The sequence below is a fragment of the Homarus americanus genome, unplaced genomic scaffold (genome assembly GCF_018991925.1).
Source record: "Homarus americanus isolate GMGI-L3 unplaced genomic scaffold, GMGI_Hamer_2.0 scaffold34921, whole genome shotgun sequence".
Taxonomy (NCBI): domain Eukaryota; kingdom Metazoa; phylum Arthropoda; class Malacostraca; order Decapoda; family Nephropidae; genus Homarus; species Homarus americanus.
The window spans coordinates 17117553-17142602 of record NW_024741901.1 but is presented as its reverse complement, the minus strand read 5'-3'; the positions used below and the strand labels follow the sequence as shown (position 1 = coordinate 17142602).

At 37.3% G+C, this 25050-nt stretch overlaps 1 protein-coding gene across 1 annotated transcript in view; it reads left to right on the top strand.

Annotated features, from left to right (window-relative positions):
* LOC121876088 (E3 ubiquitin-protein ligase parkin-like) overlaps nucleotides 1–23496 on the top strand; it is a 40845-nt gene extending 17349 nt beyond the window's left edge. The window contains 4 exon segments of the mRNA XM_042381013.1: nucleotides 369–617; nucleotides 9840–10007; nucleotides 17908–18075; nucleotides 18077–23496. Coding sequence (XP_042236947.1) covers nucleotides 369–617; nucleotides 9840–10007; nucleotides 17908–18075; nucleotides 18077–18730 — 1239 coding nt within the window. The 3' untranslated portion in view covers nucleotides 18731–23496.
* Nucleotides 23497–25050: the final 1554 nt, after the last annotated feature.

Genomic DNA, 25050 nt, shown 5'->3' with positions numbered 1-25050 from the left:
TTTACATTATACATAGTACACATTCAGTGTTATAGACCAGGGGTGGGCAAAGTACGGCCCAGGGCCACATTTGGCCCGCCAAATTATTTTTGTGGCCCGCCACTGCATTTGTATTTACAAATACAAGGCTTTACTTTGTGTTAATATAATACATCTGCATCTACATTAAGTGTGGCCGAAGTGTGCCACCATTCATGAAGTGGCCCTCCATCAAAAATAATTGCCCACCCCTGGTATAGACTCTTAGAATCATTTTCTAAGATAACAAGAAACATGTAACACCATATTTTGACAAGAAGTGTAGAGGTAAATATATATGTTATTAACACATTATGGATTATTCCTAATGTCATATTTTTGTTTCACAGACTGAAAAATCAGTAAAAGAATCACAGAATAAAGCGATTCAATCATCAAGTTCTTACCCTGAAAAATCAGCAGTGAAGGAAACTAGAGTTGAAGATGGTGGAGCAGCCATGTCACCATCACAACCGACAGAACCTCCTCCACCAGGCATCATGCAAACAGGGAGTTGTGGACGGCTTCTTTGTGATGCCTCTACTGTCATGACCATACAGATGACTGAGGCAGAACAAAAGACCATTCGTGACCTGAAGGTGAATACACTACCTTAAACTTAATGTGCATGAAAAAATTAGAGTAAAACTAAAATATAATATATCAGTAAGGAGCAATTTTGGATGAAATTTTGCAAAATACTGTATTGTTGATTTCCTTTGTATGCCTCAATGAACAAAAATCTGTTGCAAGAGTCGCAGTGACCATGTGATAAATGCCACTGATTGGGTTTTTTTTTATCTGTTTTTAAATCTCCTGAAGTGGATAAGAATTATATTAAACCTTAAGCCCCGGGTTAGGGTGCCTCTGGCATTACCCCCCACACGGGGTAAATCAATAAAAATCAACTTTCCCCAAAATTATTTTTAACCTTTTTACATGATAAAATAATATAAAAAAAGTAAGAAAAACAATATATTGACCCTCTAGAAACTTCCCTGGCAGTGCAGAGGGAGGGACAGCTTGTTATGATGGTGAGCGCTTGTGGTCACCTACACACTCAGCTTGTCTTTGTGTCCGGGATGGCCAGTAATGCACATATTTACTGATCATAATACATATTTCTTATAAATCATTAATTTAGAATTTATTTTATTTGCATTATTTTCTTAAAAGTGCTCGGGGACATACACGCAGTCTGTAGCCAGGCTGTCTGTGTGTTTAGGAGGAACAGGATGCGTAGAAATAATTATCGGAATAACATAATCATAGCATTATTTTCCAGTAATACTACACCTCAATACAACTACACTACTTTTAGCATTATTACTTTGATGCAACAAGACAAAATGGACAAACAATAGACCAAACGGCTAGTAAGCTGATAAGTGGCGAATATGATAAAAAAAAGAAAAAGTAGGTAATTATGTTCAGGAAGCTTCCCTGTGGCCGAGCATTTGGCATGACAGACAAATAGTCACACTGGAACCTGATAACCCGCACTGGGCATTTAAACAGTGGCGGGAAAAGGCGCGCATTCGGGCGTCATCCGGGAACACGCCAGTCAGGCGTACAAGGCGTCGCCCAGGACATAAGGGTTAAAGGCTTTTTGGGCATTATCAGTGTTAGGTCTTTAATTTTGTTCAATTATTTTTTTAACTATCTGTGCACGTTTACTCTTGCCACAAAAGGCAAGTTATTACTTCTAGTGTGGCAGCAGTGACTGACTGTCTCACAAGCTCAGTAGTCACTTAGCAGATGGTGGGATTGGATGTTTCCATGCTGCCACCTTAAAATAACTTATTATTTGTTTAACTACGTTGTATGGGGGTCCCCTCTCTACTGAACAAAATCATCTGACGTTAACAAATAAATATTAAAAGTGGCATCACCATAATGAAGGGGTTAACAGATTTTCTAATGCTAATTTGTAACAGTTGTGTCTATTTGGTGATAATAAATATAAAATTTTAGTCTTCTACAGAAGTTTTGTCTATTTACTTTACTGTACTGTAGCAACCTTAAAAATCTCTATCACGGTTGATCTTTAAGTTTTTCATTATGAAGGAAAAATAAAAGTAAGATTATTAAATTATACATTTTTTTTTCTTCATTACAGCCACCAATAATTCATATACTGAACAGTAATAAAATATGGACAAACAATACAGGCATTATTTAAAATATTTTTATCTTATTTTGTTGGAAAATTGTGAACTTTCACATTTTCTGGTAAATAGTGTATGACAGGTTGGATCATAAGAAGTAAACACAAATACAATAAAGCTAAAATACAGGAATACCTCGCTATTTGCAACCCCACTTACAGTATCCACAATTGATATTTTAACACCCCGATTTGATATTATAAAGCTTATCCCGTTTATTTGCAAAAAAAAATTATGATACCCTACAGTAATATTTCAAACAGTGTGAACTAGCTGCAGCTCTCATATTCCGCTGTAAGTCCCCCTTCACCACTACAGTTTAGAAATTAATGAAGTTCAATGGGACCGTTCACATGAAGTATGCGCAGGAAAATTCATGCCCTGGAGACGCTCACCCCACGCCTAGTACCTGTACTTCCAAACCACAGTGTGAAAAACATGCTGAGTGTTCTAGAATTCTTCATATGGCAAGGGTAAATACTAGTTAAACACCCACACACACACACTACTACTACTTTGCTGTCACTCAGAATCGAGTATAACGACCATCCAGCTATGATATGAGTTATTAAGGTTGTTGGTGAGTTCTGAGGTAACTAAAAAGGCTGATCTGAGACTGACAGGATCGGTCACAGAAGTAACATTTGTGTGGGGCTACATCTAGTGGAGGAGGGCTGTAGCAGCGTCTTTCGGCGTTGGCTTCTCTGCCTCGTTATGCAGTCGGGCTAGCTGAGAAATATTGACACCCCTTTTTGTGGTGCTCCTCCAAGCGTTGGGTGTGTGGAGTAATCGTCTCCCAGGTGAGGGGGGCCGATTTGGCACTTTTTCAGGTTTGTCTAAGACTATCCTTATACCTCTTCAGTTGCCCGCCAACATTACGTTTACTATTCGTTAGGTGACAGTAAAGTAGCTGCTTTGGCAGTCTACTGTGTCGTCCATGTACATGGCCAATCCAGCCACTTGTTCATGGATAATGGTAGCCTCGATGCTTCTACAGTTGGCGTCAGCAAGAATATTGGCATTTGTTCTCTTTATCTTCCCAGCGAACTCAGAGGATGGAAAGTACTGTAGATTATGTTGGTTAAAGTTTTCAAGTGCCTTGATGTACCTCCTGTATGTGACCCATGTCTCGCTGCCATATCGCAGTGGGGAGGACCATTGTTCGATATGTGTGTGTAACTTTGTAGATAGTTTCAGCTCCCTACAGCCGAAGACACGGTTTCAGAAAGTGGGTAACATTAGTGAGGGTAGTACCATTAAGCTTGATGGATGGTGGAGACGTGGCTGAACCAGGGGCAGGCTGAATGAGAATCTGAGTCTTACATACATTCACCTCAAGGCCTAAATGTGCATACACATCTGCATAGGTGTTCAGGATCTCCTGTAGGTCACGTTCAGCTTGAGCGACACAAGGGTGAGGTCGTCTGCATACTGAAGTTCAGTATTAGAAGCTGCCGACACCTTTGTTCTTGCCTGGAGTCGTCTTTTGTTGAAAAGACCCTTCATCCGGTGCCGGATGTCCACCCCGTCAGCTGGATTTGCGCTGGCATGAGTAAGGAAGGCAGCCAAGAAAATAGAAAAGAGAATTGGTGCCAGTATGCACCCTTGTTTATCCCCCATTTGGATGGTGAAGAACTCAGATTGGGTGCCATTGTGCAGGACACTGCCGTTCATGCCATCTTGAAGTTGCCTCACAATGGCGATGAATTTTGGTGGGCAGCCAAAACGGCTGAGGGTCCACCAGAGGACTTCCCTGTTGACTGAGTCGAAGGCCTTGGTTAGGTCGATGAAAGCCATGTACAGGTCATGACGCTGTTCTCTGCACTTTTCCTGTATCTGACAGGCAGCAAAGATTATGTCAATGGTGCCGAGTGTCTAAATCCACACACACACACACTCATGCATGCGTATTCACTCACACACACTGTAGCCCCTAGCTCTCCCCCTACCAGGCCAAGCTGTTTTATTGTTTTTTTAATTGTACAGTGGTCCCTCGGTTTACGAACACAATTCGTTCCAGAAGGTCGTTCGTTAACCGAAAATTTTGTTAACCGAAACCATTGTTTCAATGGGATATTGGGTAATTGGTTCCAGCTCACAAAAACGTATATACAAAGTAAAGCCAAAAATGCATAAAGTCAGAAACACTCCTATCGCCCTTAAATCACTATATATATATCGTACATATACACTAGAACTCTCAAATCATTACTGTAATGTGATACAGGTGATTAATTTTATCTCGTAGCAAAAATATGAGATTTATATTCAAATTTATCCCTGTCTTGCAAGGATTTCAGCAATGCAAATTATATTATCCTAACTTTAGTCTGAGATATTATATAAAATAAACACCTGTTACAAAGAAATCACCAATATTTTGTCTGGGAACTAGCGAGGGAGGTAGCCAGCGAGCATGGGAAGAGGGGAGCGGAGGCAGGTGACAGAGTGTCTGGTGAAGTATAATTTGTTTATTTATTTGAGATTTTTCTTTTAGCTCATAAAATACATAGAAATTTTACCGGCCAGAATATAATTTACATTGCTGGAATTCTTATAAGATAGTGATTAATTTGAATAAAACAAGCTAAAATTTGTATGCATACAAATTTTAGATCTAACAAGAATTTTATTAGGAGAGCAAAATTTTATCTTTGTGCAAAATATACACTATATTCAAAATATTCCCTGTCTTGCAAGGATTTCAGCAATGCAAATTATATTATCCTAACTTTAGTCTGAGGTATTATTTATTTTTAAATGTGTAAACCTAGTCTTTTTCCCCAAACATTTCTCAGGAAAGTGGGGGGTAGGGAGGAGGGTGACAGTGACACGTTTGACAATTGGCGCCTGTTGTGTGAAGTATTTACTTAATTGTTAATTTATGTCCTTTAGATTGAGTTTTTGTTTTTCTATAAAATTTAATAGAAGTGATTAATTTGAATGTAAACATAGAAGAGATCACTGAATTGGCTGAGTACCTCCTCAGCTTATCAGCTGATGTTCAAAACAAAATGTGATTTTCTTAAGGATTTCGTTAATCAAATTTTGTTCGTTAACCGAATTGAAGATTCTTATGGAAGGTAATTAAGAACCGAGGCGTCAGTTAACCGAGGGACCACTGTACTTTCGGTAGATATATGTAATTTTATTTATTTATTTTTACAGTTACATGCACACACAAAATTTTTCATACATAATGTGCAGATAATAACAAAATAAAAATGATTATTACTGGTACCATAAGGTTAAAAACAAAGAGTATAAACATTTCTAATGTCTGCAGAAGTTAGTGTGGTAGTTTTGGGAGGGGAGAAGCTGGGTGTAGTGTCAGGGATCATAGCCTCCCCCTACCAGGCCAAGCTTTAGCTGCGTTATTGTTATTTTTCACCTCGTATTTTCGGGTAGATATATGTAATGTTCTTCATTTTTTTTGTTACTCTGTTACATGCACACATAAACGTTCAAACAGAATGTGCAAAAAATAAGAGAAATGATTATCATAAGGTCAAAAACATAAAGGGAATAATCATAAAATAATCAATGTATGTGTTAAAAAAAAAATCATATATGTGCTCGTATTATGTCTTTTTGCCAAAAATATTTCCTTGGGAACACATCTCCAATTATATAATGGAAGTCAATGGTAAAATTAGTTTCGCCCTACAGAATTTCACGTTACGGACAAATTTTCAAGGACACATACCTTCTGTACCCCGGGGGATGCCTGTACTGTACTACATTACACACACGATCGTAATCCCTTATAGCCTCAGATATTAGGAGTGTATATTGTAAAATATGTGGAGAAATTAGCCACCTGGGAATACATCACCCCCACCCACCCATTTACGTACATTATATCTTATGGGGAAAATTGCCACGATGTTTGCAACTTTTAAGACTGCATCCTTTGTGATAACCAGGTATTCCTGTATAGTAAATTATACAGTATGTACTTGTGTTTATTTCTGTTTTAAAATAAATAAGGGAGATGATCATGTTTGGTACACTTGACGTTTCAAATTCTGTTAATTCAACTTTGCCATTACTGTACAGTATGTAAAAAAAAGCTGTATCCATTAATTACTTATTATTTTTTAAGTTTATTTTGAAGACCACACCTGGTTTTCAGACAATATTTTATATTAGGTAAGACATCACCAAGACCCCTAAACTGCTGCAGAATTTTATATATGTTTAACCACTGTGTACTGTACAGGTTATATATCATAGTAAGCTTTAAGTACTTCAAGGAGTGACTTGAACAACAATCTCTTGGCTTAAAATTTGTGGATTGACTCTTCTTTGTTCTACATCCTTCACTCTTTTACACTAAAAACAATATGCCACAAAGAGTTTGTTGGTGAATAACACTGATATTTAAAAAATAAAGGGAAACCTGGATCTTACTAGCAAAATGCTAAAAAGAACATTATGAGATTCAATCATGGGAAGTGTTCCATCAGTGGTATTGTAACTGATACAAGCGTGTAAATTGTCATATATTCATCTCTGATGAAAAGCTTGAAAATAATGTAAATGCCCTGTCCTCAAGTTTTCTCTTTTATTAGAATCACTTGTCAGATCTTGATAAAAATCACCATCTTCACATGTATCAATGTCACTATACATGGGAGAGTAATCTTTATCTCCAGGATCAAATACTCTTGTACAGGGTATAGTGGCATGAAATTCCTCCTACAAGGGGTGCCGTACATGAGCAAAGGCAATATGTCTTGACTTGGCCATGGATCCATCCATTACTAATAGGGAAGAGGACTACACTGCCCTTGGGAAGTTGCCAGAAAACTCCACAAAGATGCTCAGTAAATACAAAACATGGGGAATTTGTGGGATGTATTCAGAAGAGTGTGACCCTCTGTCCTGCAATTGTGAGATATGTCCACCAGGGATTAAAGGGTACTAGTTTAAAGTAAATACAGGGTGATTTTTTTTATTCGAGAACCCTAAATAATTCTCACACTAAAAAATATATAAGTTAAGAACCTATTATTTTGCATAAATGTAGCTTGATGACTGTTACATAAAAAACATGACATAATCCACATAACTAATTACCTTAAATGAAGTGCTGAAAGTGTCCACCACAAATTTATTATTTGCGTCATGCTACAGCATGTCGCATTTCTTGGGATATATTGCCATCACTGATTATTGTTTTTAGGATGAATTTTGAGTGACTTGACCGCCTTCCTTGCACTAGAATATGAACAATGAGCTTGTGCTAAACGTCTCGAGAGATTTTTTTGAACTTGCTTCCATTCTTTTCCACACTTCATCCACTTTCTCCGGTGCAACAACACTTGGCTGTCACATGTGTTTTTTTAACTTTAATGCAACCTGTTTCTCTGAAATGCTTCACCAGCTTCCATACCACTGATTTGTAGGTTTCGTATGACCACCAAAGCAACCTTTAAATATAATTTGACATTCCCTAAAATATGCATTCGTGATGTAATGTTCGACGACAAAAACACGTTCTTCCACAGTGAGCGCCATGGCGACATCAAGTAAAAACTGTTAAAACATCACTTACGGGTCACATGATAAATCACGTGATACCTGATAACTCCAAAACTTTAGCTTCTTAATGATATAGTTTTTAGTGTATGGGAATTATATAGAGCTCTTGCATAAACAATCACCCAATATATGCAAGAATACAAAAAATTATGATAATTATGATTATGAAGTTAAAGGTGTGTGTAGCTGCAGTCACCATTATGCACCATACTATGCATTTATTTTAAAATTGTGGTGAAACACACTGGATTTTTCATACAAAAGGGGACCGGGTTTAGGCACCCCTTTACTTCTGTGCTGCTTCATCCACTTATACAACACTGCTTCAAAGTGTGCTGACCTTCTTCCATGCAATGATTTATGCTAACCTGGCCCTTGTTTGTTTTACTGTCAGCACAGAATTGCAAAATCTTGTCAAGCTATCTGTTGTTTCCAACACTATGTTGTCGAGTAAATTTTTTAAACTGAAATTTCTTTGTCTAGTTTTTTACATACATGTACAGCTTTTTTGAATGATATTAAGAAAAAATTTCTTCCTCTTCACACCACTGCAGGTTTCATTGCCTGGGCTTTTTGTGGAAGCCATTGATAGAATAGAATTTCTGAAATAAGAGAAAATTGCAGTCAAGAGTGAAAAGTATAATGCAGTAGGCTGTGAAACAATAACTGCAGGGGTATTCCAAAAATATTAGTGACTAAACTCCCAAAATCAAGCTTGAATTTTTGCACACACTTTCAGTCTGAAACTGTGCAGATTTTTTATTAATATGAAGACACAACTGAACTGTGTTGCTGATGTTCACTGATTCATCCAACTGAAGAGAAAATTTGCAATCTTTTATTTTTTATGTTACTCTTAAGTTCACTGACACTACTATAATTCTTCTTGTTTCTGTGTTTCATAAGAACTAATTATCACTTATATAATAACACTTTCTATCTTCTTGTAGTTGTCAAACAAAGAAATGCATCAACAGCCCCTTCCTTAATTAGTTCACCATCTTCTTGTAACAATGTCATGAGTTTCCTGCCACCAGAGAGTTCCCGCCAATTTCGAGCCAATAGTATAAAGGCCTTAGGCCTGTCTTCGACCAATGAGAAAGCCTTTGAGGCGTGACATCATGAAAGTTATGGCGTCCCTTGTGGGCTGATGCAGTTTGAAAAGCTGAGTCTGTGTTTGGTCAGAGTTAAGTGTGGTTGTGTCCTGGGTGTCACCTCCTCATATGGCAGCTATAATGTGAGTACGATAGGTTTGCTCCATTTCCCGAAATGTATTGTGATTCATATGACCCCTAGGTAGTTAGCTTGGAAGATAGGTTATTGTTTCGAAAGTGTAACTGTTCAATTTGAGTAACGTCGCATTAAAATGAAGAACCATTATGATTAGTTCTCAATTCCCTTGTGTTGACTAAAATATTGTCATGCATGTCTTTGGTATTACGCAGTAATACAGTGAGTCCTAAATAATAAGTATTTCATATTTTCTCCTCTGAAGTGTTGCATCTTAGTTCCCCTGACCAGCCTCCCATCTCCCTTGCTGGTGTGTGAGGGGCCACTGTAGGCCTACATTTCTACCCCTCAGACTAACCACACACATATAACGAACACAGAAGAAAAAGGAATTGGATAATAAAGAAAAAGTGAAAGTAAGAATAAATAAATAAATAAATAAATAAATAAATAAAAAGAATTAAAAAGACAATATATGAGTAATTTGGTACATAAAATGTTACAATAAATATTAGGTACATTAAAATACTGTTACATTCTGCTTTGCAACAATGTGACTAACAGTTGCCACTTTCAGGTTGTTCCTTGGCTTCACAAAAATTGTCAGTTGAACTTTTAACAATTAGAAGTGTTATTCAACTGCAGTCGATCAAATATTCAAAATACCAGTACAGTACCTCAACTCTCTCCTGCATGGCAGATGACACTACAAGTACACAGTAACTGTTGTCACACAGCGAGGACCTCACACTTAAACAATGACTCATTCAGCTGATCACCAACACACAAGCTGTGACACATGGTGAAAAGGAACCTCAATCACACTTACAATTACATATTACAGTATTTTATTGTAATACCTATCTTGTCTTTCAGACCTATGATGGATCAGGCGAGCGTCCCCACTTTTACGTATATTGTGTAAGACCGTGTAACTCAGTCCAAGTGGGAAAATTACGGGTACGATGTGCATCTTGTAAACAAGGTGCTTTGACCCTTCACCGTGACCCATGCAACTGGCAAGATGTTCTCAACCCAGGGCAGGTTAGTACTGTACATATTTCCTGTACTGTATATACTTCATCTTTAGTGCTAAGAATATTCCTCATGGTAATTATGTGACGGTAAGAAAATACAGGGGTAGTTCAGGTGATGCTGGTGGATCTACAGCATAGACTATGCTGTATGTCTAGGTGGTAAAAAAAAAAAAGTCATTTCAAAAGTTTAAATTGTAAAATAGATATATCTGGAAGGTACAGTAGCTAAAACAACTACCTGTGCATATTTTAGGGAAACAATATGAGACCATGGACGATAAATTTGGGCATATGAGGGTTGTCACTAGTCACAGCAATTCGGAGCATATCGAATCCCTACCTGCACAGATAGTTGTTTTAGCTACTGTACAAATACCTGTACTGATTTTGGAAGAGACTGGATTTTAATGTTGAGAAGTGTACCAGTATCCTTTATTTAGTATTATTTCAGTTAACGTTAATTCGGTTTAGCAATAAACAAATTTGGACACCCTTTCTCAATTAACATTAGGTCAAAATTTGGTTTAACAATACCTTGACTCAATGAGAAGGGGAAAAAACTGGGGATGAGGCAGCCTACAAGATGCCATTGTTACATGTAATCAAATTATAAAAGTTGTGGAAAAATCATTACAGTACAATTATCTGATGAAGTTAAAAATAAAGAAAATATATAAAACTATAAAATAAGAAATATGAAGAGCATATATGTATGTGTGTGTGTGTGTGTGTGTGTGTGGGCTGCAACTGCATCACAACCCCAACCATGGTCGCTGACTCCCTCTCCCAATATGATGTCTTTGCATATACACACACGGCAGTAGCTGCCACACGTCTCTGAGTTAGCTGGGTGATTGCCAAGCTGAACTGTGTTACATCACCCAGAGGATGATTTGAGTGCTACAGTACAGTATTGTATTTTGTGAGATGCTATGTAATGTATCAGTTTTATTGTTTATCATCGCAATTTTTTTTTACATGCAATTTGAATTTTTTTTAAATTAAGCTCACCGTTTGCTCACTAAATCATTTAACTCCAAGCCACATCATTTATACGAGGTGTGATCCAAAAGTTCCCGGACTGGCTTCATAAAATCTTTATTTTTCAAGATATTACAGTGAAACTTTAGTCACCCTAAAAATAATATCCAGAGGCCTCAATGCAGCACTAAATCTGCTCCTCCCATTTCTGGAAGCAGATCTAGAAGTCCTCATTGGTGAGGCTGGACACCACCTTCTGCGATGTGTCCTGCATCTCCATTCTGTCCATGAACTTCTTCCCCTTGAGGTTCAAATTGAACTTCAGAAACTGCCAGAAGTCACAGGGGGCCAGCCAGATCTGGAAAGAAAAGAGGGTGGGGGACCACTGGGATGCCGTGCTTGGCCAGAAAATCGTTCACAGAGAGGACAATGTGTGCAGGTGCGTTGTCCTGGTTAAGCAGACAATTGCTAGTCGTCAGTCAGAATTCGGTTAACATTTCCATATGAGAGGTCCAATTGCTCGGCAATCTCACAGATGGTCACCCTACGATATTCATGGTCAAGCTGGTCATTTTCATAATTTCTCTCAGTGGAAGGGCGCCTGGAATGATGCTTATTTTCGAAGGAGATGCACCCTTTTTGAAGCGCTTGTACCACCTGAAAATTTGGCCCTGGGCATGCTTCATCTTTGTTGGCTTCCCTGGTCATCTCATGGGTTTATGCACCATTTTTCCTAGTCTGAAGCAAAATCTGATGGTGCAGCATTGCTTGATACTTTCCTCCATGTTGAGGTTAAGTGGCGACTGACTCATCTTCGCAGATGGTCCGGCACACACACACACTCACAAATTTGCACTACAGCCAGTTGACGCCACCAATTCCTACCAAATCGATACAAACAACTTCTACCTAAAGGTGAGTAACTGCTGATGATTCATTTCAATGTCTGCTAAGAGAAAGGTTTTATGAAGGCAGTCTTGGAACTTTTGGATCACACCTCAGATATAGAAGTTTAGTGTTAATAAATCAATTATTTAACTTCAAAAGCATTTATAACAAACTTATTATAAATTATTAAGGAGTACAGTACAGTAATGGGGTCAATGGTAAAAATAGTCCCATGTTCTGGAATTTTGCCTTATGAATAAATTTTCAGGAATTGAACCCTTCTGGGCCCGGGAATGTACCTGTATAAATGCACAGTAACATAAGAAGAAATAGAAACAATTTTAATAAAAAACAATGATACAGAGGAATATGATGATGATGAAGTTTAGCTTGAGCCTACAACCAGCCTGTCAGCACAGTGAAGCATAAGGGCCAAACTATTTTACAGCAAAGGAAACAAAGAAACTGCAGCTGCTAACTATGATGTACAGTATTTATTTGTTTGTTTTAAGGCTTTTAATGTTTATTAATTTATAAGACCAATTTATTCATTCTTATTTTGTTTTAAAAAAAGCTTAGGCTGGGGGGGATGCAAAAATAAAATGAGCTTAATATTGAATGGGTTAATTATCTATAGTTTTTGTCTATTATCTTACTTTAGAATATACTGTACTGTATGGTGAAGCACCTGTAAGTTTGATAATTTTCCAACATTCACACTTTTTAATGCAATCAGTTAGTAGCTGCTTCACATACAAGGCAATATACCTCTATCAGCCTTCACAATTGTTCAACAGATAAACAGTGGTATCCCTATTGCCCAGAATAAATGGTGCAGAGCTCTTCCGGGAATGAGATCGAAAACAAGACAACTTTCTCAACTTGGAAAAAATCCCACATCCCAAAAAATTTTCTGGGTACTGTGAAAAGTTTTCTGAGAGTCTAAATTATATACAGTTACCCCCACTTAACGCGGTCAATTGAACCCAGAGGGGCCCAAGCAAGTTGAAACTGCTGCTAAGTGAACAACAGAACATATGGGATTAATTCCAATAGAAACCGGCCCGACCCCCAAACTCCACTTTTTGAAGGCACATACCTATGTTGTAGTAAAAATAACATCTTAATTTTATGATGGTACATGCACAATTAATACTTAATAAAGATAGAGAAATACAGTCGCAAGTTAATGTCCATTCAAATAATGGACTCAACTCCCTCTCCCTCTCACACTACACAGCCGGCTAACAGATGGTCGGTCGCCCCTCTCCCCCCACCCCCCCACCAACCGTCCCCAAGGAGATGTGTGGGATAACCTCAAACTTAAAGGATATAATTGACATTGCTGGATTCCTTGTAAGATCAATATTTTGAATATAAATGTCATATATTTTGCACAAAAGATAACATAGTTATTTAGAGAACAATTTTTTTTCAAAAATTGTAAGTTTAAAAACAAAATATATGATGTTTATATTCAAAATGATCACCAAATTATAAGAATTCCAGCAATGTAAATTATATTCTGACCGGTAATTTGTATGAATTTTATGAGCTAAAACAAATATCTTCAGTTAATAAATAATCTTCACGACACTATCTTCAATCAAAGTACCCCACCTTGCCTCTTCCAACCGCGTGGTCAGTCCCAACCCTCCCCCACAATCCTCCTCCAGAGTTTTTAACATTTAGTATTAAATAATACCTCAGTAAAGTTAGGATAATATAATTGACATTGCTGGATTCCTTGTAAGACCAGGAATATTTTGAATATAAATGTCATTTTGCACAAAAGATACCATAGTTACCTAGAGAAAAATTTTATCTAAAATTGTAAGTTTAAAGAAAATATATGATGTTTATATTCAAAATGATCACCAAATTATAAGAATTCCAGCAATGTAAATTATATTCTGACCGGTAATTTGTATGAATTTTATGAGCTAAAACAAATATCTTCAGTTAAAAAAAATAATAATTCTTCACAGGGTAACAGATGGTCGGTCGGCCTCCTCCCCACCCCCCACCAACCGTCCCAAGGAGATGTGGGATAACCACTAAATTTTAATAAATAATACCTCAAACTGTTAGATAATATAATTGACATTGCTGGATTCCTTGTAAGACCAGGAATATTTTGAATAGTCATATATTTTGCACAAAAGATACCAATGTTACCTAGAGAAAAATTTTATCTAAAATTGTAAGTTTAATTCAAAATATATGATGTTTATATTCAAAATGATCACCAAATTATAAGAATTCCAGCAATGTAAATTATATTCTGGCCTGGTAATTTGTATGAATTTTATGAGCTAAAACAGGCAGTCAGGTGGCTGGTGGGGCAAATCTAAAAATATTCGACACTCACACGCCAGATATGTAAAACCGCATGTCTTGGCAAGGCACCGCGTATATGCGAAAACGCGTTAAGTGAAACCGCGTTAGGCGGGGTAAAACTGTATCTTGCTGACAGACACAGAGCTGTATTTATTTATGCAAAGACACTGTACATGTACAGTACATTATGGTAAATAAACAAAGTACTGTACTGTAATGTACTATACTACTGTATATATAATATTGTACACACTATATAAAAATCTAATAAAATGTTTTCTATAGTACTCACCACCAGATGCTATCGTCTTGAGCTTGTGATGTAGGCAGGCCAAATGGGGTGATATAATGATCCAGGATGGCCTACTTTGTACTGTGCCATCTTAAGACAACTGGTGGTGCTAGCTGTCACTCTCCTCTCCCTCCATGAAGGGGGGATTGTACATGCACTGAATACTATACATAAACCTCTATACTAGCTTACAGTAGGCATACACTGTCCACTCTGCCATGTAGAATACTGTAAGTACAGCACTTTCACACTTACTACATGTATAGTATACATAATTACAGTCAACCCTCACTTTAAGCGGTCCCACATTCCGCGTTTCCACGTTTAAGCGGTGCCCTGCCGGAACCTAACATGCTCACATTCCGCGGTGCGTGTACCCCATTATGCGGAGAGCGGCTGGCGAGCCGCGCCATTTTTGGATCCAAACCTCCCGCCATCCGCCATGTTGTGTAAGCTGCGTGAACATGGTGCGCACAAGGTCGCCCAGTCATCAAAACATTATCAGTTCTTCACCCGCCACCCACTACAGCTGGCCCAAGTCAGTGATAGTGATAATTATAGTGAGGATATGGACTTATATGAACTTTGGGGGGTTTAACAAAGAGGCCCTACAAGCCTCTGTGGTGGATAGTGATACAATTGTTACAAGTGATACAGGTGAGGGCCAATAATCTGCCCTCTGCCTCGGAACCAACCGCCCATCCCCGTGTGCCCAGCCATCTTTTCTACTAATGTATGTGTTAAAAAACCTAATATTATTGATATTTCTGTAAATTATTAATTGTGTGTGCATACCATCATAAAGTTAAGATAATATTTTTACTACAACATAGTTGTGTGTCGTCAAAAAGTGGAGTTTGGGGATCGGCCCGGACTCCATTTCAATTAATCCCATATGTTATGTTATTCACTTTACGCGTTTCTCACTTTCCGCGGTACCCTCCGGGTTACATTAACCGCAGAAAGTGAGGGTTGACTGTATAATAAATTTGTATGTCTCAACACTATTCTTGGCTGATTGTGTCCTGGAACAGTAATGTGCAGTACATTACTACAGAATGCAAATTTACACAAAAAACAGCAGCGAAGGATCAACCTTCTACAATGAACATAACATGTCTTGTTGCTAGGCTTTGAGGGGGGTAAGCTATCACAGGCATCCCATGCAGTCACATGACAGTTTTAGTCAATCACAACACACGAGCCCAAGTTACCCAAGCTGCTAGCCCACCCAAGCACCTGAACGTGGGGAAACATGTGACAGTGTCAAAGCAGAATGTAAGACAGTATTTCGTAACTCCCGGAAAATTTGTTTCCATGCCCGGAACAGAAAGGTTTGGAGAGATTTTCTCTGAATTTTTCAAGAAAATAACGATGATTCCATCCTTGGAAATTGTTCCTAGGCCTGGAATGGAGAGATTTGGACAGATTTTTGTGAATTTTTCCAGAAAATGCACATAATTTTCATCACTGGAAACTTGTTCACAAACCTAGAATGGAGAGAGTTTTCTGAAAATTTTCTGGCTCGATTTCCATTCAGGCTATTGGAAAGTTCCAGGGACCGGGGATTCACAACGGGGAGATTACTTATAAAATTCTGCCCATTTATCTGTCCAGTACTTGTCATTAAACATTAAATTATTACTAAAATTAAGGAAAGGCAAATTAACTGGCAAAATCATCAGATATAAACATGATACAATAATCATTCATAATTATAAGCAGGTACTAATCTGTACACAGTTGTCCTCTTACTCACAACATGGATGATGTAGAACTGAAAATTTAACTGGAGATGACAGTTGGTAAGGATAAATTTAATTCCCACAAATCAACTGTGGATGGAAATGACATATCTAATATTAATAGTGCAGTTCTGTACTGTACTGGCAATTCATTTACAAATTAGATATCTAATCAATCATTAGAATTTTCTTTAGTAAATATACTGTAGTTGTACAGGTATTTGTTCTGAAATTTTTAATAAGTATGAAAACTGTCACTTATCAGAAAACTGTAGTTTAGAAAGTTATGTGGATACTTCCCAATTTTCATGGCAGTACGTCTTCATAAGTGCCCTTTCAGATAATCCATCAGTAAGTCCTACCAATGTTTGAAAAGTACATACTCTACAGTAATTCAGTGGTAGGACACATTATCCATGTGGACAAAATTTTTGCTGGAGGAAGCAGTTGTTTAGGCTTAAGAAGTTATATATATATATATATATATATATATATATATATATATATATATATATATATATATATATATATATATATATATATATATATATATATATATATATATATATATATATATATATATATATATATATATATATATATATATATATATATATATATATATATATATATATATAAAGTTATTTGTATTGAAGTGAAAAATAATGGTGTCTTAAAGGAATTTTTTGTGTATGTTATTGTGATGGTGTCCGTGACTTGTATTTCCAATTGAAATATATTGAACAAAATAATGCAATTTGATATTGTGCAACAATTCTCAGTCACACACTCACATTATATCAAGGATTTACTGTATAATACTGTACTTTCAGTTCCATGCCACTAGCCCTCACCCCATCCTCTTGGGTCTGTGACACAATGAAATATAGATTTTATCGCGTCACTTCATCTTATCACTGCACTAGCCGTAACCATCTCGCTTCATGGTACAGTATAAAGTTTATATTGCATTTGGCATTTACTTTACTACATTATCATCTTGACGACTGGTTGGTCATGTCTCTCTTACGCTGCTTGGATGTTTTAGTTGACTGGTTTTTATATGAAGATGTTAGTTGCTTGTTTGCTTCATGAATGATCATTGTGGAATTATTTTATTTTATTTGTTTATTTTTTTTTTTGCCTATACTGGAACCCTAACAAATACCACATACAGTAAAGTAGAACAGATATATTCTTTGTAGTTCTGGGGATTTTTATGAGTATTATGCAGACAGGTAGTTTAGCTCTTTATTTATTGCATTATCATCATTTTCAAATATTGCAAACTGCTGGAAATTACAGGGCCATGCTGCCCCACCTCAATAAAGCAGACATTTGAAACATGGTACAGTCATCTACAGTATTGTTATATGCATGAAAACATTCAGATCATAAGAGATGAAAAGTCCTCTATAGTGAGAAATCTTAGTGGTGTTATACTGTATATTCATTAGTCATTTGTTTTGCCCTTTCAACCAAACAACTGAATTTCCTGCTTCAGTCATTCATTTATCTACCTGTACAGGCAACACTAAGCTCAGTATAGACAAGAGAAAAAATTATCTGCCTTTGGCACCTATGCTATTTTTGTAAAGTTTTGTGCCTGAAATTTACACTATACTAAAATATTCAACTGTTAATGATAGTAATCTTTGCAGATCAGTGCTACCTGTGAGACTTTAGGCTGCAATGGTTCCAAGGCCGAATTCTTCTTCAAGTGTCGGGGCCACGAAACAAGTGGAGAGGATGACACTTCTGTGGCCCTGTACTTGGTTCGTGCAAATCTTCCAGCTATTCCCTGCCTGGCTTGTACAGATGTTTCTCATTCCTGTTGTTGTATTTGAGTGTGTAGATGCTCATGTAATGTGCCTTGATTGTTTTGTCACATTTTGTGTATCAAGACTTAGTGAACGACAGTTTATACAAGATCCAGAATTAGGTTATACTTTATCTTGTCCAATTGGTTGCCAGAATTCATTCATTCGTGAAGTGCATCACTTTAAGTTGATGGGTGACAATCACTATGAGCGTTATCAGCGATGGGGCACTGAAGAAGCTGTATTGGCAGTTGGGGGTGTATTGTGCCCATACCCAGGGTGTGGGCAGGGCATCATTCCGGACCAAGACTGTCGCAGAGTAGTTTGTATGGGTGGTTGTGGCTATGTATTTTGCCGACTCTGCTTACAGGGGTATCATATAGGAGAATGTCATCCAGAAGATGGGAATGGGCCTAATTTTGCAGAAGGCAGTGGAGGGTTTGCTGTTGATCCTTCCAGAGCTGCAAGCTCTCGCTGGGATGAGGCTACATCTGTGGCCATCCGTGTCACTACCAAGCCTTGTCCTAAATGTCGGACACCGACAGAACGTGATGGAGGATGCATGCACATGGTGTGTACACGTGGCTCGTGTGGCTTTCACTGGTGCTGGGTGTGTCAGACTGAGTGGACACGTGAATGCATGGCAGCTCACTGGTTTGGTTGATTTATCAATTATAAAAAATCAATTTTGGTGCAGCTGTGGGTAGAAATGTGGGCTAACCCTTTATTGGTAGTATATTTATGTGGGCTGTCTGTCCAGGACGGGGTATACTGTATTTCAGTATTGTACATAGAAAATGGAGCAAATTTCAGAAGATAATGTTCAAATATATGTAATATATGTAGAACACACCCTAAATGAGATTTTTTTTTGGTATCATTAGAAAGCAGAATCTTTTCTCTACAAATTTATATTTAGTCAAAAAATATGAAAAATAATAATTTCTTGGAAAGTCACAATTTGAACTGGGGAGGAGGGTGGGTGGTGTCTGGACCGATCCACCAGCGTCATCAAAGTAACCAGACAACAACAACAGTCACGAGTGCACCCAAACAATAGCGCGAAAAACCTAAACCTCATATTATGATGTCTGCCCCCTTTTACGCATTTTCCTCTCAAACATCATATGAAGTCTGCTGCGCTTTAAGGGTTAAGAGTCAGATATTATTAAGTTATTGCCAATTAATATACTGTATACTGTAAACTCATTTAGGAATACGGTATACAGTCAGTTGTATATACAGAAAGGCTGCAAGAGGCTGTGCAGCATCAGGTAACTACAGCTAACCCATGCAAGTGTGGAAATAGCTGGAAAAGTTGGTGATACCTTGGTCTCCTCATTTTGTTGCATGTACAGTACATATGTACAGTAAAATTATCACTTTATTAGAAAGATAGTGTGATTAATTACTGTATATTGTATACATCTGTATGATGTGGGTGTTGTCACTCATAATTTTTATTGTCATACTGTACAGTTGTTTTCATTAATGCAGCTTATGTGTCCCATCCTTTGAATACTGTCATACAATTTGCCGTTTTCCCTATGTTGCATTAGTTCCCTACATTTCTGTTGTTCTTTTTCTATTATTTTTCCATAGTCCCTAATTCTTACAATAATAATAATAATAATAATAATAATAATAATAGCTGGTCTTTTGTTTCTCAAAAGCACCAGTTCTTCTAAAGAATTCACTAGCACTCGAAACACAACAAAGTCAAAGACTTGAAAATAAAAATATACATTCGGTACGTACTGTACTACAATAAAAGATCACAAAAAGTGACAGTACAACTTCTATCTTTCATATCCCCTTAAGTTGTAATACTTCCAAAAACTACAGTACTTACTCATTTTACACTACCTCTCTTCGTAGCACAAGCAAGTTACATTTTCTTTCTGCACTTGACAGCTGTACAAGCATGTATGATTCTTTAGTAAATATTTCAAGCTGTGATAATGGATTTTCATTGGTCAAACATGCAGATAATGTTGGGAGCCATATTGTTTGAGGAAAATTCTTCAATGGCATTTCCTTGCTTTGAATACAAATAAAAAAGGGATATTTAGGAAGACAAATGGCAATTTATTGGTATACATATAATGTAACAGCCATTTAATTTAGGCCATTATCAGTGGAACTAATTTGTTAAGGCAACTTGAAAGAACAAATTGCAGCAACTGAGGGAGATTCTGTGTTACACTTGACTCTGACCACACTCTGTCATTGCAATAAAGGACTTTATTGTACTTGTAGAAGTGGGAACAACAAGTACAGGGTATGTGAATGTGTGAGACAATGGTAATGAGGATAACTGTAAATGTTAAACTGTACAAAAATATTAGCTACATTATTTATATCCTGCTAACTAGTGTATGTTAATGAAGTGAATGGTCAACTGACTTGAGTGTTAAGACTTGGAGACAGAGTTTATAAGAAATGCAAAGAATATTTGGGGAGTCAAAAAACGTATGGAATGTGAGGAATGACTGATGAAGCAGAGAGTTGACTATTGAGCTGTTGTGGATTCAGTATATATTATAGTACAGTACCCTGTTCTGTACTTAGAATAATCCCAAGGAATGGGTGAACATTTAGAGAAAGATTGAGAATATGATGGAAAGACAGAGTGAAGGAGTACAAGTCATGGGGATCGTGATGAGGGAACATGCAAAACAATGATAAAACTTTGGTATTAAAACGATTTTCAACAGCTACCATGCAGAGGCCCAAAGTATAAAAATATCTAAGTAACTTTTTGTTATTTATCTTCTGTTTCCAGTTTTTCTTGGGGTGATAAAAGCCTTGAAAACCAAGAAAAGAGGAAATAGTCAGGGAAAATGGTGCAAATTTTTTTAAAAAGAAGCAAGAAAAGGCTCAAATAACAAGTACAAATACTTCACACATGCTTCTGTATATTGTATCCTTAACTTGCATACAGTTTGTCTTATATACCAGAGCTTCACATTCATAAAGAAGCCTTCTTCCACAATTTACTCTTAAACACTTCTCCTTTAACAATGTTATCAGGTCATCACTTGTTTTTCCTCACAGCATTATAGTACAGTAACTCGTACACACATACAGTACTGGTAAAGAACGATTGGAAAGATCCCAACTCCATGAAGCCTTCTTGCACATTCTATACTTACAGTACAGTAATTAACTTCCAATTTTCTGTTTTCATCCATCTGGCATATTAGTGTACTACAAAATGCCTAAATTAATTCACAAACTCTCCATTCATAGAGGCACTACTCATTTGACTCTCCTCTTTCAAGCAGTGTAACTGTCCCTTCTAGTATCTTCCTTAAATTTTCTTCTCATAACTTACCAAAATTTTATACCTTTCTCCAAATTTTCCTTAGATCAGCTAATAGCTTTTGTTACCATTTCACAATTGCATTCTGCAGTCACACATTCTAACTTACATTTCTTGTATTGGTCCACTTATGAACACAGATCCCTGACTTCACACTGCAAGGGTAGTATAAATGTGATAACTTAAACCAGGGCCCAGCCAGCATGTTGGTTTAGGGGGACCAACTTCACTGTACGTACTGGGTCAAGGAGATTTGTTTACTACATTTGGATGAACTTGTCTACTGGTGTGATTTCTGAAACCTATTTTGAAAGGAATTCGTGTGAATCCAAAGGGATTTTTGGAGTTGTTCAGCATAAAGATAATGTGTCAGTAGTTTCTTGTACTTACTGGATAACAAGTTTCTTCTATTTTTGTTTTTCAGTGTGAGAAAATGTGGATAATTTTTCTAGGATAATGAAGCTTTCTTGCTACACTGTCTGTTGTGGGGATGCTGAATGTCAAGGCAGATATAGTACAGGTACTCTACTGAGGTGTTGAGCCACCCACTGATCTCCTTGCAATGGCAGATAAGCATCTAATCACAGTTTTTTTTTTTTCCCTAACTCAACAGGAAGGCTTTGTTGGGGTTTTTGCCTTTTCTATAGAATAAAATAAAATTTTCCACATCTATCTTTAAATTTTACAGGTATGTACAGTATTGAAGAAACAGAAAAATTGGGGGCAAATATTACTTTTGTGGATCCTCTCTGACACTACCAGATCTGGTTTCCTCTCCCTATTCAGTTTAGTCTATAACCAATACAGACCAATTTTCTGACTTCACATCAGCAAGTTGGAAATGAAATGGCATCATGTTCTATCCCTCAGTTTTATAAGATTCATGTTGGACCTTCAGTTATGATTACCGAGAGCTTTGTCTTGGAAGATTTTGCCACGGGATTGTTGTATTGTATTTTAATGAGAGATTAGGTGCTTCTCACAGATGAACATATTCCTTTAATGTTAGGTTGTAGAAGTATCAAGGTAGTATTAATCTTGTTTACCTTGAGCAACCTATGTGGGAGGGGGTATTTTATCTTAAATGTGAGTGGATTGGTTCCCTATCCAAAAGGCTTATGGCTTTACATGATCCATGAGACTCTGAGTCATCAGGTCAATAAAGCATCTTGATATCCAAAACAATACTAATGAGTTGTAGGAAATGGTGAGATTCATTTCCTTGTATCCTTAAAAGTTACATACAGATCAACTCCCAAAATGGGTGCTTTGTTTAGTCCCCCCCATTGTTTTTTGATGAATTTGGCCTTCACTGTTCAGTGTTAGTGCAGGAGGGAAACTGGAGTTCTTTGAGAAAACCTGGGGTGTTTGGTTGGGTCACACTGGATAACATCCTAACTGGCTATTGAACCCGGAATGCAATGATGAAAGACATGAACACTACCGTTGGACCACCAGCACTTGAAACCACCACCTCTCATTTTGGAGCTGCTTTTAGAAATTATAAACTGTGTAGTTAAGGGGTTCAGTGCAGCCATAGATTTAGGATTGACTATGAAATCCTATTTTATGGCTGGGCCCATAAATGCATGACTCAGATGCCCTTCCTCCTCCCACAAGATGGTGTGAAGACAACTTGAACTGAAACACTTAGTGCCTGACAGCCCTCTATGGCTAAACTGAATCATACAAAGTTCAAAATGCTTGTCTACTGACAGTGTTAACAGCTTGTTGCTTCTAGCTTTAAATGGTGAGCTGTTGCTTCTAAAGGTCTCTACTGGGACTTGGTTGTGATGGATAAACAAAACTAAGAGTTAAACCTGAAATTACAACCCAGGACTCAAGGTTGTAAATCTCATTCAGCTTCGTACCAGGCTAAGGGTCCCCCCTGCACAAAGAGCCACTTTCCAGCGACTTTTTGTGGTGGGACAAAAAAGTGGCAGATGATATTTTCCTATCTCCACAAACGAGCCACTTTTTGTGGCGGCCACATATGGGCTTCCATTAGCAGTGTCACAACATGGACTTCGAAGAGGTGGTATGTATTTGTGCTCTACTGCTAAAAAAGAAGAGGGTAGAAACATAAAAAAAAAAAACAGTACGGAGTACCCGGTACTTACGTTACTGTAAATCCCATTTTTAGTTATAGGCGCTCAGAAGTCAGTTTTATACTCTTTATGATCCTAGGCTACATACACTTGCTAAATAGACGGAAAATTTTTATATTATTGTATTACTGTATATGGAATTTGTTGGTATATTACATGAGAGGCTATAGACAGTTCCAGATTTTATTTTGGCTAATATTTCATGATCCTAGATTGCATACAGATGCTAAATAGGTCAGTTTATATGTTATTTTATAGTATAAATCAAATAAGATTACAGTAGAGGGTATATGCATTTATAACTACAGTAATATCTCTGTCAGCCAGAATCCCTCAAACCCGGAACTCTCCGATAGCCAGAATTGAAATTTTCCGAGGGGCACATTTTCCAGAAAATTCTAAAAAAAAAATTCCCGATACCCGGAAAATTATGGAGATAGGGAGTTTTTCTCAGGGATTGAGAGATGAAAATCAGGCGCATTTTCTGGGAATTGCGAGAAAAAAAATCCGTTAACCAGAAAATTCCGGGGATGAGGGATTTTTTCCAGCTTTGCGAGTCGTCTCATTACCCGGAAATCAATCATTCCCGAAAGTGCTCTGCACCAATTGTTCCGGCTAACGGGGATATTACTGTATTGTTTTATGTAATACTTACTATTCTCACTTTTTTCTATTGAAGGAAGATTACTCTAGTCACTGATGATGGCTTCACATACTTCAATCTACAGTTTTTCTTTTAAGTTTCTACTAGTATACAGTACTGTATTACTTTCATTTTAAATTGTAAAAAGCTGGACACTTCTGAACTTAATTAATTATTCAGTCAAATAGTTCTTTACAAGATACAGTATATTTATTGTCATATGAGGAGACAGCATGAGTGAGATGTTCTGCACCTCAACATCAGGCAAATACCTACAGTACTGTGTACTGGACTGTACTGACGTATCTGAAGCTAACCACAAAATAGTGGTTCGTGTGCGCACTCTCATTTAAAATACTGTACTGTACTTATTTCTACCACTGGCTACTGGTGGCCAGCCACTGTGGTGTGGCAGAGTAAATGCATCTGGTTGCCATGTTTTTGTGGCTGCCACAAAATAGTGGTCTGTGTACCACAAAGTGGCTCGTGTGCAGGGGCCCAAAGCCACAAAACGAAATTTCAGAATCACTTCTGTACACTTACAATTTCTTCAAACAACTGCTGTCCTTAGCTTTATTTTTCCTATCATTATATGGAGCATACATGATAATCACAACGAAGATGTTAGATTTCATCTACTTACAGGAAACTTTCTTTCATACATCATTCTTTTCTCTGCCAAAACTTGCAACATTCTCCAGCAAGCCAATCCTTACATTACACCATTCACCTTGTTCTATGCAAACTTCTCACTATAATACTTAATTATTTTTGACACACCCGTAACGTGTAAAAATTCTTATTTCTACAAACATATACCGCTTCCATTCTTTTGTGAAACACGCGCGTGCACACGCACACACACACACACACGTTATATTCTCTCACTGACTATTCTGTTCATGAGG